The sequence below is a fragment of the Tauraco erythrolophus genome, chromosome Z (assembly GCF_009769465.1).
Source record: "Tauraco erythrolophus isolate bTauEry1 chromosome Z, bTauEry1.pri, whole genome shotgun sequence".
Classification (NCBI taxonomy): Eukaryota; Metazoa; Chordata; class Aves; order Musophagiformes; family Musophagidae; genus Tauraco; species Tauraco erythrolophus.
Window position 1 is genome coordinate 92,602,122 of NC_141496.1, and position 14,776 is coordinate 92,616,897.

Sequence of the window (14,776 nt, forward strand, 5' to 3'; positions counted from 1 at the left end):
TACTGGAAGTTATATGAGTCAGTAATTTAAAAATCACTGCATTATGACATACCTAACAAAGACAAATATTCTATGGGAAGACACGGGAATGCAGCAGTTTGCTTCAGCTACTCTTAGCCTAACACAGTATCTCATTACTCAAAAAATTTGCAAGAACAAATTACTGGGAGATAGAATTTCTTATTCTGGATTTCTTCCTCAGCCTGATTTTCACTTCTATTATGAGCTAAAACAGCTCATTTGTTTCTTGGAACACAGTTATTGAAAAAATTACATTCTTCTCTCATTGCTAAAAAATTCCTACAGCTAAATAAATGATGATTGCAAGAACCTTTGCATTTTGGAGGAGGCCCTTGATTTGGCAGGAAGAACCTCATCCTTCTGTCAAGAGCCTCTTTTCATCTGCTTCTGAGAAACAGAAGCTTCTAGGTAGCTTCTGTTGAAATACTTAGAAGAATCTGAAGTGGGTGACACATCACCCATGTACTGCCTTCGAGCCAGATGCTCGCCAGATCCAGGTCCAAGGATCTTCCTTGCCATCACTCCTCCTAATTGCTGACCTAAGACAACAGGGACTGTTGTCCTCTTTCCTCTGCTCAAACTTCAGTAGCACTGCTGAAGGTGACAAAAATGATTTAGTGGTGCAACAGCACAGGCAGTTACCCAAGACAAGCATCTTGAGTCAGACAGGATCAGGACACCATGACCAGAGAGAAACTAAATTGAAGTGAAGGAAACAGGCACGTGGCAGACTGCAGTTGAGGAGGCAGGAAAAAAGCACCCTCCTTCCCATGCCTTCAGCCAGAAGCCACAATTCTTGAGTTTCATTCTCTCTGCTTTGCCACAACTGACAGAGTTGTAGTACAAACCTCATCTACAAAGCTGTAAACAACCTGTTAGAGCTACCTGAGTAGATACAAGAGTATGCTGCAGTTCTCATTCTTCAAATCATCAAATCCTCCTGGCCGACATACTTCCTTTCTTGAAGAAAGGCATTTTGTGTTGTTTTTAATGGTAGTATCAATATTTTAATATCTACATTAAAAAAACCTAAGTCAATTTTTTATATATTTTATATTTTTATATTTTTTACAGTCAGGCTACCTTAGATCAGCCCCTGAGTAGTATTCATTAATCACACACATCTGACTTTCAGAGCAAAAACCTTTACTAACATGCACGTGCACATGCACACAGACACACACGAATATCAATGGCAGAAGTTCCAACAAGCTGATTTGGTTCACATTAAAGCTACACAATATTTCTTCCTCCTTCTTACGAAACTAAATACACCAGTAATAAAAGAAAAGCTCCACTGTGTAGGTTAGGAACTCCCTTTCCCTCCTCCATTTCCACTTTTACAATTATTTGGACTGAAGCGTGTATCTCTGGAGAAAGCATGTTACGCCAGCATCACAAAGCTGAATCAGTTTTGAGTCTGGTTTGCCTCTTTCCAAAAATTTCAAGACTTTTCCAGAGATTTTAGTCACCAGACAAATTCCCGACATGATACTCACCAGGTACCAGTCAGACACATAATAAGAGACTGTCTGTGTCGCAGATTTGCAGCCTAAATAGAGAAGGTAATTGGCAGTATTTGAAGAAGTGGAAAAGGCTATTCTGCTTAGGAGACGAGTGGGAGTTCAGGCAGGAGAGATTAAGTACTCCACCGGAAATCAGAAGACAGTAGCAGAACTGACACTTCAACCCATATTTTCTAGTCTCTTGCCTATACTCAACCATAACACCATCCTTCAGCTCCCCTTGAAGGGCAGTTATTCCGTCTCCAGAGCAGACAACACAACACCAAGTAGTACCAAAGCAAATGCATCATATAACTAAGGGCATGCCTCAACACAAATGCCAACAACTTGCTAAGTCCCATAGACACGGCTTGTTCACAAACTAGTGTAAATAAAAATATTTATCTTTTTTAAAAATCTACAATGATAGAATCATAGAATGGTTAGGGCTGGAAGGGACCTTCAAAGGTCATCTAGTCCAACCCCCCTGCAAGGAACAGGGATATCTCCAACTAGATCAGGTTGCTCAGGGCCTCGTCCAACCTGGCCTTGAACGTCTCCAGGGATGGAGCATCCACCACCTCTCTAGGCAACCTGTTCCAGTGTTCTACAACTCTCACGGCAAAAAATTTTTTCCTAATATCCAACCTGAATCTACCTCCCTCTATTTTAAAACCATTACCCCTTGTCCTATCACAACTGGCCCTCCTGAACAGCCTCTCCCCATCTTTCTTGTAGGCCCCCTTGAGGTACTGGAAGACCGCTATAAGGTCACCCCGGAGCCTCCTCTTTTCCAGGCTGAACAGCCCCAACTCTTTCAGCCTGTCCTCATAGGAAAGGTGCTCCAGCCCTCTTATCATCTTCGTGGCCCTCCTCTGGACCCTCTCCAACTGGTCCATGTCCTTCTTATGTTGGGGACTCCAGAACTGGACACAATACTCCAGGTGAGGTCTCACAAGGGCAGAGTAGAGGGGGAGAATCACCTCCCTTGACCTGCTGGCCACGCTCCTCTTGATGCAGCCCAGGATGCGGTTGGCCTTCTGGGCCGCAAGAGCACATTGCCGGCTCATATTGAGCTTCTCGTCCACCAGTACTCCCAAGTCCTTCTCCTCAGGGCTGCTCTCGATCCATTCTCCGCCCAGTCTGTATATATGCTTGGGATTGCCACAACCCAGATGTAGGAACTTGCACTTGGCCTGGTTAAACTTCATGAGGTTGGTACGGGCCCACCTCTCCAGCCTGTCGAGGTCCCTCTGGATGGCATCCCTCCCTTCCAGCGTGTCGACGGCACCACACAGCTTGGTGTCATCGGCGAACTTGCAGAGGGTGCACTCCATGCCACTGTCCACGTCACCGACAAAGATGTTGAAGAGGGCCGGGCCCAACACTGACCCCTGAGGGACGCCACTCGTGATCGGTCTCCACTTGGACATCGAGCCGTTGACCACTACTCTCTGAGTGCGGCCATTGAGCCAATTCCTTATCCACCGAGTGGTCCATCCATCAAACCCATGCATCTCTAGTTTAGAGAGAAGAATGTCGTGCGGGACAGTGTCAAAAGCTTTGCACAAGTCCAGGTAGATGATATCTGTTGGTCGACCCTTGTCCACCGATGCTGTCACCCCATCATAAAAGGCCACCAAGTTGGTCAGGCACGATCTGCCTTTGGTGAAGCCATGTTGGCTGTCACCCACCACCTCCTTGCTCTCCATGTGCCTTAGCATGGTTCCCAGGAGAATCTGCTCCATGACCTTGCCAGGCACAGAGGTGAGGCTGACCGGCCTGTAGTTGCCCGGGTCCTCCTTGTTCCCCTTTTTAAAAATGGGGGTTATGTTCCCTCTCTTCCAGTCATCGGGGACCTCGCCAGACTGCCACGACTTCTCAAATACAATGGCCAGCGGCTTGGCAACTTCATCCGCCAGTTCCTTCAGGACCCGTTCAGTTCATCCATGTTGTTCACTGCTGCTCCTTTCTTAAAGGAGGAGGAGTCTTTACACCATTTTTCCCTTGCTTCGGTGGATCCCCTACTCACGAGGGAAAAAAAAAAGTCCCCAAACTTTTCCAGCGTAAGTCCTGCCCGCAGGATTGCAATCCTTCCCCATGGATCGCACCAGTTCAGGCTTTACCAGTCTCGGCCTCTTAGGGAGCTGCTGCCACTCGCGTCGGCGTGGGTCGTCCCACGGACTCCAGATGCCTCCACGACCTCGTCGTGCATTCCATGCCCCATTATTAACAGCACCTCGTCGTGCATCCCCTGCTCCACGACCTCTCCTGGGCTCAGGCATCTCTTTTCCGATGTGGGTTTCTCCACGAGCCACGAGTGGGTCTCTGCCCCGCCGAGTACACCCTGGCTGCAGGGGGCCGCCTGCCATCTCACACCGATTGCAAGGGAAACCTCAGCTCCAGCACACCTCCTCCTGCTCCATCCTTAACTGACCTGGTCGTTGTGGTTGTCTTCTCTTAGATATTAATCCTCTCAGGGGAAGCTCGGCCTGGCGGGCACCCCGGGAGCGGGGCGCTTCCCGAGCCCCCCCCAATGCGGCTCCCCCGGCGCCATCTTGAGCACATGGCGCCGGCCCGGGCCCGAGCAGCCGCCCGGCCGGGAGCGAGGGCAGTGCCCTCCTGCTCTCTCCTCGCTCCTGAGCAAAAAGCCCTTTCCCGCCCCTTTGTCCCAACTTAAATAGGGCAATTCGCAGAGGCGCCGGTTTGGCTCAACCTCCCCCGGGGGGGATGGGACTCAGATCTGGTGGCACAGGGAGCAAATCCCCTCCCCTGCCACCAGAACACCCCCCCCCATCTATCACACACACATAGAGAAGCAGCAGAAAAATAAGAGCTGTCATTTGTGTGCCACATCCATTCCCTTCAAAAATGCACTTTAAAAGACACCCCCCAGACACATACCCTCTATAAAGAGAAACTTGAAACTACCTCAACTTTACACACCAGTCCCACATGGCTGGTCCCACAAGCTATCCATGGTCAGGTCTCATCAATGGTCATGCAGAAAAATATGACATAAATGTAGGCTGACAGCGAACAGCTCAGGCTAGTATTCCGGAGCCAAACTTCTTCCCAACAAGTGCAAGCAAAGTAGAATCGTAGAATCATAGAACGGTTTGGGTTGGAAGGGACCTCAAAGATCACCTAGTGCCAACCCCCTGCCATGGGCAGGGACACCCTCCACTACACCAAGTTGCTCAAAGCCTCATCCAACCTGGCCTTGAACACTGCCAGGGATGGGGCAGCCACAGCTTCTCTGGGAAACCTGTTCCAGTGTCTCACCACCCTCAGAGGGAAGAATTTCTTCCTTAGATCTAATTGAAATCTACTATCTACATCTACCAAGTTTAAATGCATTGCCCCTTCTCGTATCACTACACACCCTTGAAAAAAGTCCCTCTCCAGCTTTCTTGTAGGCTCCCTTTAAGTACTGGAAGGCTGCTAGAAGGTCACCCTGGAGCCTGCTCTTCTCCATTCTGAACAACCTCAACTCTCTCAGCGTGTCTTCATAGCACAGGTGCTCCAGCCCTTGGATCATCTTCGTGGCCTCCTCTGGACCCACTCCAGCAGCTCCATGTCCTTCTGGCATTGGGGACCCCAGAGCTGAACACAGTATTCCAGGTGGGGTCTCAGAAGAGCAGAGCAGAGGGGCAGAATCCCCTCCCTCGCCCTGCTGCCCACGCTGCTTTGGATGCAGCCCAGGACACGGTTGGCTTTCTGGGCTGCCAGCACACATCACTGGCTCGTGTTGAGCTTCTCATCACCCAACACCCTCAAGTCCTTCTGATAGGGGGATAGGTATAGGAGTAGGCTTAAGATTACATAAAGACTATATTAGCTCTGTGAAATAGCTCTGTGAAATGTTAGAAGTTATCAAGTACTAATCCCTGCTGTGAAACACTAACTACCCAAAAAGGCCAGTAAGAGAGACAAAACAAATGCGAGCAAGGTTGTAACTCGTGACCTGTAGGGAGAAAGACGGTCAGATAGGAGAGATAAGGACTAACAAGAACTGACATTTGCCTTCAAACAATAACAAGTAGGAGACAACCAGGTGTCCACTCAAGGCCAGGCCAGGCTGGGAACCGGTTTGGCTCTGCAAGTTAAGCCAAAACAAGAATTCTAGGGAAGAAGTGAAAAATACACAGTGAGGAAGACCTACAGCCTTCATCCTGAAGACCCGTGCCCACCACCACCAGGAGGCGTGTCGAGGAGGAGCCTGAGGCGGATCCTGAGGCGGGGGCTATGGAAATGTTCTCCTGGGAGAGACTGCCCTTTTGGGGAGGGGGTTATGAGTGTGTCTGTATAAATACAAGAAAACTGCTACGGCAGGTGTGCACGTTTGTGACGGAGCGATCCCCCGTGCACCCAGTACTGCAATAAACATACCTACTGGGCAACTTTCCCAGTTGTGGAGTCTATTTCCGCATGTCAGTTCTCCTCAGGGCTGCTCTTGATCCATTCTCCGCCCAGCCTGTACTTGCGCTTGGGATTGCCCCGACCCACGTGCAGGACCTTGCACTTGGCCTTGTTGAACTTCATGAGGTTCTCACAGGCCCACCTCTCAAGCCTGTCCAGGTACCTCTGGATGGCATCCCTTCCCTCCAGTGTGTTCACAACACCACACAGCTTGGTGTCATCTGCAAACTTGCTGAGGGTGCACTCGATCCCACTGTCCGTGTTGCTGACAAAGATGTTAAATAGCACCAGCCCCAGCACTGACTCCTGAGGGACACCACTTGTCACTGGTCTCCACTTGGACGTCATGCCATTGACCACAACTCTTTAAATCTGACCATCCAGCCAATTTGTTATACACCGAGTGGTCCAGCCATTAAATCTGTGTCTCCAGTTTAGAGACGAGGATGTCGTGTGGGGCAGTATCAAATGCTTTGGACAACTCCAGGTAGATGATGTCAATTGCTCTTCCCTTATCCACCAACACTGTAATCTCATTGTAGAAGGTCATCAAATTTGTCAGGCAGGATTTGCCCCTAGTAAAACCACGTTGGCTGTTGAAGTAGTATCTGTGGGTCAAGTAGTATCCTTCTCACTCATTGAGGACATCTCACACACACTATTATCACCACAGTCCAACCTGGAGCAAGTGCACATCACCCTGCATTACAGTGGCCACAGTACTCTTTTGGAATGGTGTCAGCTGTCAAAGAGCTTTCCACTGCACCCCACTGGAGCACTACTAACGTATATAAAGAAACGCTAACATAAACACTCACACTGTACTAATACTCCAGGAACTCAGCTGAAGTCTTTGAAGTCTTTCCTTCCATGATCCATTCCGTAAAACACCCTTCCTCTCATCTTGACGACTACCACTCTCCTCGCAGCAGGCCATCTGGCATTGTTCCCTTTTGTCCTCCTGACAACGAGGTCTCTGGCAAACAGCAACCTCAAACCCACAACACAGGAGTTGCATCCAACAGATATTGTTGAGGCTGTGCAGAAGCTGAGAGTGGATTTCAGTAAGCGCATTGGTCAGCCTACCCGCTCACTGCTACCTTGAGGGAAAGGTCCCACTTCTCTGGCTGCACACACGTTCCTGCTACTTACCTCACGGATGCCTCCATGAGGAAATGCAGGGGTACAGCTCTCTGCCATTTCGCCAGTTAGCTGAACTGGCTTAGGGAAGGCTCTGAAAAGCACCTGGGGTATTGGACTATGCAGGACTGTGTGGCTGAAAGCAGGAGGACGGGCAGGACTATCTAATCTCCTTTCAAGTACAAAGGGGGTGCTATAAGATCACATGTGCGTATGTACATACACATTTTCACACACACATGTGAATTTGTACATTTACCCACAGATGACAGCTACTTAACACACTCATGCAAGGATACATCCCACATCTCCAAAATAGACACATGTTTACAAAACATGGTATCCCTCTTACCAATAAAAACAAAACCAAAAAATTCTCCTAAGCAGATAAGCAGGTGCCCTTCCTATTGTATCCGTAAGCTGAGACAGAGAGGTTCTTGCATGAAGAGCGGCAGGGAAATCTCCGTGTCCATTTTAAACTACTCACAATATATTTACATTGGTTTGCCTTTCTCCCCTTCTCCCTGGAACACTGGAAAGCGCACACATGCCTAGACGAATTTAAGCACCCCTTTTTGTGCAAGTAGAGGTAATAAATGTTCACCCGCTTTCTAAACACCCGCCTACTGAAAAATAAGAGCCAAAATCAATTTAAAACCAAGTTTTCTTTTACTTAAGCACATAAATCCCTTAGGGTAGCACTCAAACTTGTGCCTTTAGTTTCAGCGACCTGCAGAGCAATATGCTATACAAAACATCTCGTAAAACTCCCTAAAGTAGTATACTGGTGTGCACCAGGTTTAATGTTCACTCAGGCAAGTTAAACAGACACAAACCAGGTGTAAACAAGATCTAGGAATTGGTATTCAGTTATCACTACTTAAAAAGTTACCGCACAGGAGCTGAGCCACAGGAACCGCCGTTGCGCTTCTATAGCACAGCGAACTTCAGATGTAACTCCTTAGCACGCACATCCGTGTTTTGTTCACGTGCAGTGTCAGGTCCTGCGATGCAGCTGACGTGTGCCAACACCTGCCTGTGTCTGAGCTTTGCCAAAGCAACTGGCTCAAATTCTCGCACCCATTTCAACTAAAACTGCTTTCATCTCTATTGGCCTATGTGGCAGATGCCTGAAAAAGGGTAATTTCCAGAATCAAGACTCAGTTGCTTAATGAGTGTCCAAACTTACCTGAAAGCAACATTAAAATTGGACTGCTTTTCATTTCCAAATTCTTCAAAAATTTATCCATTATGATTAAAAAGACACAGTCAACCAAAAGAGACTTCTTTGATTCTTGCTACTTACCATTTCTATTAAGTCTTTTTAATCATGGTGACTGAAAGGTTAGCAAAACATGCTTCTCATTTCACTTTTTTTCTCTTCTTTTTTTCTTTTTGACAGTGATGTGTATAACCCACTTAAATCATGCTTTGACTCATATGGGTGTCTCACAGAGCCACAGGTGAGAGAAAAGTTTTTTTAAATTACAAGAGAGGCACAGTTGTAAAGCCATGAATACCAGTAGGACTCAGAGGTTCACCTAATATCTGCAATTGTACTTCACAATATTTGTATTCATTTAAACTAGTTCAGTTTTCAGATGACAAGGTTTCCTTAATCTACTCAGAGGAAAACGGGCATTCTCCAATCACCATTCAAAAGGTAAACGGCAGTCCTGTTCTCCAAAAGCCATTATGTTTGGGTTTTTTGGAAAACAAAAAATAAATAGCATCACAACTAAACACTACATCAGCGTTTTAATCCCATGTTATCCATAGCTCATTTTTGTAACAACACTGTCAAAGTAAAGGATTGCAAATTAGCAGTAATAGAAATAAGACAAGCATTTCATAGTCATTTGATCTACTATGCCTTCTAGTGTCTTTCTGAAGAATCAGTTAGCACATATTTTTTGCTACTGTAACTTCATCAGTTATGTAACTTGTTCCTAACACAAAGAAGGCTTCACCGCAGCACTGGTATAACTATGTCCAGCATCCAACAGAAGAGAAAGATCCCTTCCTTGTCACACTCGAATTTCAAAGACAATTTTCCTCTTTTTACAGTAAATGGAAATGTGTGGGGTGGGAGAAACAACCCGTCTAATTTCCAAGAGAACGGGAGAAGCAAACCAGTGGCAGGGCCTCGCAAGGCATTTAAAAAGAGTTCCCAGGGGAGAAGATCGAAGCATCATAGAACTGAAAGTCAAAAGGTGGATGACAAACTACAGTTTGGAGTGTGATGCAGAAAGGGAACAGTTTAGCAGATGCTCGTTTGGTTCAGAGAGTTTGCTGGCAGATGCACTAACACTAGATACTGCTGGATGTGAGGAGGAAAAAGAAACAATCCTCCTCTGACACTTGAATTTTACTACTTACCGAAGGATCTACTTGATCATTTGTTACTCCCCTCAGGACAATCTTCAATGGGTGTTTCATGAAAGGTGCCAAGCAGAGCAGGCTTTCCAAATAGTAGCCAATGCTACGACTGGGGCTGCAGTCATGTTCCAATGAGCCTCCGTACAGAAGACCAGGCTGGTAATACAAGGTTGTACCTGGGGAAGATGCCAGCAGAGCAAACCAAATGAGAGTGCTGTCAGCTCACTGACCATTACTACAGCATAAAGACACTTTGCAACCAGAGGCAAATGGGAGACAGATGAATTTATGAAAGATGGTAGCACTACCAGCATGCTCCTTCTATGTTTGCAGTTAATAAACAGGCCAATGCACATCAGCAGCTATCTGTCCATCTTGCACATCATTTCTCCTCCTTTCCCCTCCTCCCCAAAAATGAAGGACCTCTTAGCAATCCCCAAAATGCTGATACAAGCAATTATTATCCTTTACAGTAGCTAAATCTTCACAAGACTATCACGTCATCACTGTCTGGGCATATCTGATGGTAGTTAATCTGCTTTGCTGAACAACCATATTCCTTAAAAAGAAAAAAGACAAGAACCAGATGAGACTTATCTGGGATACTTCTTGCTCAATCCAATCCCTCTTCTGAGCATGACTTGGCAAGCAGTCTTGCTCAGAAGTTTGCCTTTGTAGAAGGTAAATCTTGCCTTCTACAAAAATCCATTCTGGTTCAGAGGGACCTTCCCCCACTACGAAATCCTGCATACCAAACAAAATACTAGTTTTAAATCTTGAGCAACAGTTTCCTTAACTCTCTGCATTATGGTGGAGCGCTGATCTTCTTGCATGCAATGAATTACTACAAAACTTCTCAGCTTGGTTATTTCTGATCTTCTCAGTCAATGATATCTAAACACCTACCTCTGTCAAGCCAAAACTTTGCAGCAACTGATAGAGCCTGAAAGACCAAAACAGAAGAACAGAAAATAGATCTCACCTGTTTGGTTTATTTCAATCCGAGAGCCATTGGTCACTTTGTCTATCAGGCGAATAAAGCTTGCTTCAAAATCTAAGGAGTAGAACAAAGAATTTTAAACTTCCTTAAGTTACTTCTGGAAAAAATAAGAAACTTCATAGAATCATAGAATGGTTAGGGCTGGAAGGGACCTTCAAAGGTCATCTAGTCCAACCCGCCTGCAAGGAACAGGGATATCTCCAACTAGATCAGGTTGCTCAGGGCCTCGTCCAACCTGGCCTTGAACGTCTCCAGGGATGGAGCATCCACCACCTCTCTGGGCAACCTGTTCCAGTGTTCTACAACTCTCATGGTAAAAAATTTTTTCCTAATATCCAATCTGAATCTACCTCCCTCTATTTTAAAACCATTACCCCTTGTCCTATCACAACAGGCCCTCCTGAACAGCCTCTCCCCATCTTTCCTGTAGGCCCCCTTGAGGTACTGGAAGACCGCTATAAGGTCACCCCGGAGCCTCCTCTTCTCCAGGCTGAACAGCCCCAACTCTTTCAGCCTGTCCTCATAGGAAAGGTGCTCCAGCCCTCTTATCATCTTCGTGGCCCTCCTCTGGACCCTCTCCAACTGGTCCATGTCCTTCTTATGTTGGGGGCTCCAGAACTGGACGCAGTACTCCAGGTGAGGTCTCACGAGGGCAGAGTAGAGGGGAAGAATCACTTCCCTCGACCTGCTGGCCACGCTCCTCTTGATGCAGCCCAGGACGCGGTTGGCCTTCTGGGCCGCAAGAGCACATTGCCGGCTCATATTGAGCTTCTCGTCCACCAGTACTCCCAAGTCCTTCTCCTCAGGGCTGCTCTCGATCCATTCACCACCCAGTCTGTATTTATGCCTGGGATTGCCACGACCCAGATGCAGGACCTTGCACTTGGCCTGGTTAAACTTCATGAGGTTGGTACGGGCCCACCTCTCCAGCCTGTCGAGGTCCCTCTGGATGGCATCCCTCCCTTCCAGCGTGTCAACGGCACCACACAGCTTGGTGTCATCGGCGAACTTGCTGAGGGCGCACTCCATGCCACTGTCCACGTCACCGACAAAGATGTTGAAGAGGGCCGGGCCCAACACGGACCCCTGAGGGACGCCACTCGTGACCGGTCTCCACTTGGACATCGAGCCGTTGACCACTACTCTCTGAGTGCGGCCATTGAGCCAATTCCTTATCCACCGAGTGGTCCATCCATCAAACCCGTACCTCTCTAGTTTAGAGAGAAGAATGTCGTGCGGGACAGTGTCAAATGTTTTGGACAAGTCCAGGTAGATGATATCCGTTGGTCGACCCTTGTCCAACATCATACTTCTACAATTTCCCTTTCCTAACTTTCAGAACAGTAGGGCTACCCTCACTCTTCAACTTGTTGTGGTATAATTCTACCACATGAGAAAAGGCAATTCACTATAAAAGCAGAGATGTCAATTTGAGCCTCCATGCTTATAGGCATCTCAAATCAACTGAGACGCCCTCAGATGTGACCATTGCACTAGCTACTCTCCTCTCCCTGGCACGCAGCTAGTGATGCAAGTTGACACTTCTGGCCACAGTTGCCTGAGAGACCACTCAAGCCCAGGATAAAACCTTTTACAATTTACATTTCTCTCAGTACGAACCAAAATATACAAATCCTAACAAACAGGAACCCATATATTTAAGCATGACAAGCTAATAACAGTTTCCCTTTATTCTCTAAAAGTCCTAGTTCAAAAGAAGGGGATATTCAGATGTGAAGTGCTGCTGCACAGCTGTTCCACAAACACAATTAGCTACCTGCAGATTTTTAAAGTTTCCATTTCTAAAACTGTCATTGACACAATAAAGGCTAGAGAAACACAAGACTCCTCATTGCCTCTTTTTTCACTTACTGTGTACAATACAGCAGTTTGTGTGGAACTAATTCCTCAATTTCTCTTGTTTGTGTGGACTCTTGCTCAGAGACATGGGAAGGGACAAGCATATTTAACAACAACAACAACAAAAAAAAGGAACATTCTAGTATTTAGGTATCCCAAGCTGGTACAGACTCAGTATCAAGGAAAATATGTGAACATATGCAGAGTTCAAAACCTGTTTTCACGACTAACAGCACCTGCGTTATAATGGTTGGTAGGCTGCAGAACTTCCTTAGCAATAACCCTGTGCTACTTCATAGAATGACAGAATAGTTTGGGTTGGAAGGTACTTTAAAGGTCATCTAGCAATCAGATTTTTCTTTCTATACAAGCTTCTAGGATGCAATAAACATTTACATCAAAGAGCTATCTGCAGAAACTACAGTTCGTTAACATTTGCATAATACTGTCGATGGCTCAGTCACACAACGCTGGTTCTGCTCTCTGTCACGATAATTTCTACACTTAAGGTTTATATGACAGTACTGGGACCTCTTCCAGTGCAAGAGTGCATCCTTGCGAACACACATTTCCCTCTCGGAGAACAAATCCGCAGAAGTTTTCGTTGCAAACGTTTCAGTCATGAGAAGCAGAGAGACTTGCATGTTGAATTGTCAACACAAATCAGGGTTTATTGCTCTATTAGTCACAGTTTACGTTTTAATCCATACTTGAAAAAGGCAATTCAAATGCTTTTTAAAAAAAAACACGGCAAAACCTACAGACTTCACCACCATCGAACATGCTGTGGCAATAATAAATACAGTAAAATAAATACATAAAACCGTAAAAGTTAAGTACACAGAATGCTTTGACAGCTTTGGAGAAGAATTGCCAGCCATAAACGGAAGCCTCCTCAGGAGGCAAAGTAGCATCTATGCTGTTCCTACCCCTGTTCAGAACTTCGGACCTTGCTCAAAAAAACCCCAAACATCACAACAACGTTTCTTCCTCCATCTCTATCCTATTGTCTTCTTACTACAGTTAAACGAGGGAAATTACTCTGGGGAGCCCAAGGTCCCGTAGAGGAATAGCGGGGCGCTCCCTAGGCTGGGTTCCCTCGGAGGAGCCCACAGTGCCGGCAGCTTTCAGAAACGAGACTTCACACCTTTCGCCTTTACGACTATCTGGGCTAAACCCGGGTGAAAACAAAGCATAAGCCCCGACCCACTGAGGCCGCGGGAGCGTGGGCTCCCACGGAGAGACGGCGAACGCGGCGCCGGACGCGCAGCAGGAACTTCGCGGAGGCCCCGGCGGAGCCGAGCCCCGCGCCGCCGCCGCGCAGGGTCTCTCCGCCGCACACGGGCCCCCGCCGCAGCGCGGTGCCCGGGACACCCTCCTCGCTCCGGCCGCTCTCACCGCCCCGCCTGGCTCCCGCGCCTCACGCCCCCACGGCCCCGCCGCCAGCGCCTGCCAGCCCCGCCGGCCGCGCGGCGCGCCCAGGGCAGAGCTCTTCCACCGGGAGACACCGGCGCGCAGCCGGGACCCCCGGCGCCCGCGCCCCCTCGGCGGGACCCGCCGCTAAGGGGCCGGCGCTGCCCCTCGCGGCAGCGCGCCCCGGCACAGCCGGCGCCGGCGTCCCGCCGCCCTCCTGCCCCCCGACCTCTCCCCTCGGCGGCCGCCGGAACCGGCGCCGACGCTCACCGCGGAGGCCGGGGTCCTCCTCCTTGGCGCGGATCTTGCGGATTTTCAGCGGCCGCCCGCTCAGCGTGGACAGCACCAGCCGCTGCCGCAGGAAGTTGCAGCCCGCGTAGCTGAGGCACTGCGCCTCGCCCGCCGCGCCGCCCGCCATGCCGCGGCCCCCGCCGCGCCCACGTGGTTGGGGACAGGAAGCGGCGGCGGGGTCAAAGGGCAAGGGGAGGGGCGGCGGCGGGGGGAGGTCTCCGGTCGCGGTGCTCCGGCTGCCGCGGGGCCGCGGGTAGCGGCGTGCCGGAGGCCGCGTTTGTCCCGGCAGCGAGCGCGCAGCGGGCCGTTCTCGGGGCGGTAGTTATCGCCTCCGCCTTTGCTGCCGCTCCCCCCACCTGCACGCTGTCGGCCGAAGTTTAAGGAAAGTATCGATATTCCTTTTTTTTCGCCCAAACCCAGCGCCCGCCCGGCCGCTCGGCTCGGCGCGGCGCGGCGGCTGGAGCAGTCCCGCTCCCCGGGAGGCGCGTTCTGCCCCGGCGGGCGGGGGACGCGTGGTGCCCGCGCCGGGTGCTGCCCCCGCGCCGGAGCGAATCCGGTTTCGGGGCGCACGCTCCTTCAGACGGGCCTTTTCGGTAACTTCTCCCTGGCTGCCTTAAGGAACAGCAAGGAGAGGAATAAATGTGATGTGCAGCCTTCGGGGCAGCCCCTTCGCTTAGCGATAGTGGCATGGCCCAGCTGTTTTTACAGGAGAGGCTGAGTGAAGCTTCCAGTCTGTATGTTAAGA

General features: G+C 49.0%; 1 protein-coding gene across 1 annotated transcript in view; it reads right to left on the bottom strand.

Moving 5' to 3' along the window:
• RCL1 (RNA terminal phosphate cyclase like 1) overlaps nucleotides 1-14,158 on the bottom strand; it is a 31,764-nt gene extending 17,606 nt beyond the window's left edge. The window contains exons 1-3 of the mRNA XM_086629423.1: nucleotides 14,011-14,158; nucleotides 10,450-10,521; nucleotides 9,468-9,643 (exon numbers count right to left, since the gene is read on the bottom strand). Of these exons, the coding sequence (XP_086485549.1) occupies nucleotides 9,468-9,643; nucleotides 10,450-10,521; nucleotides 14,011-14,158 (396 nt within the window). The remainder of the gene's footprint in view (nucleotides 1-9,467; nucleotides 9,644-10,449; nucleotides 10,522-14,010) is intronic.
• Nucleotides 14,159-14,776: the final 618 nt, after the last annotated feature.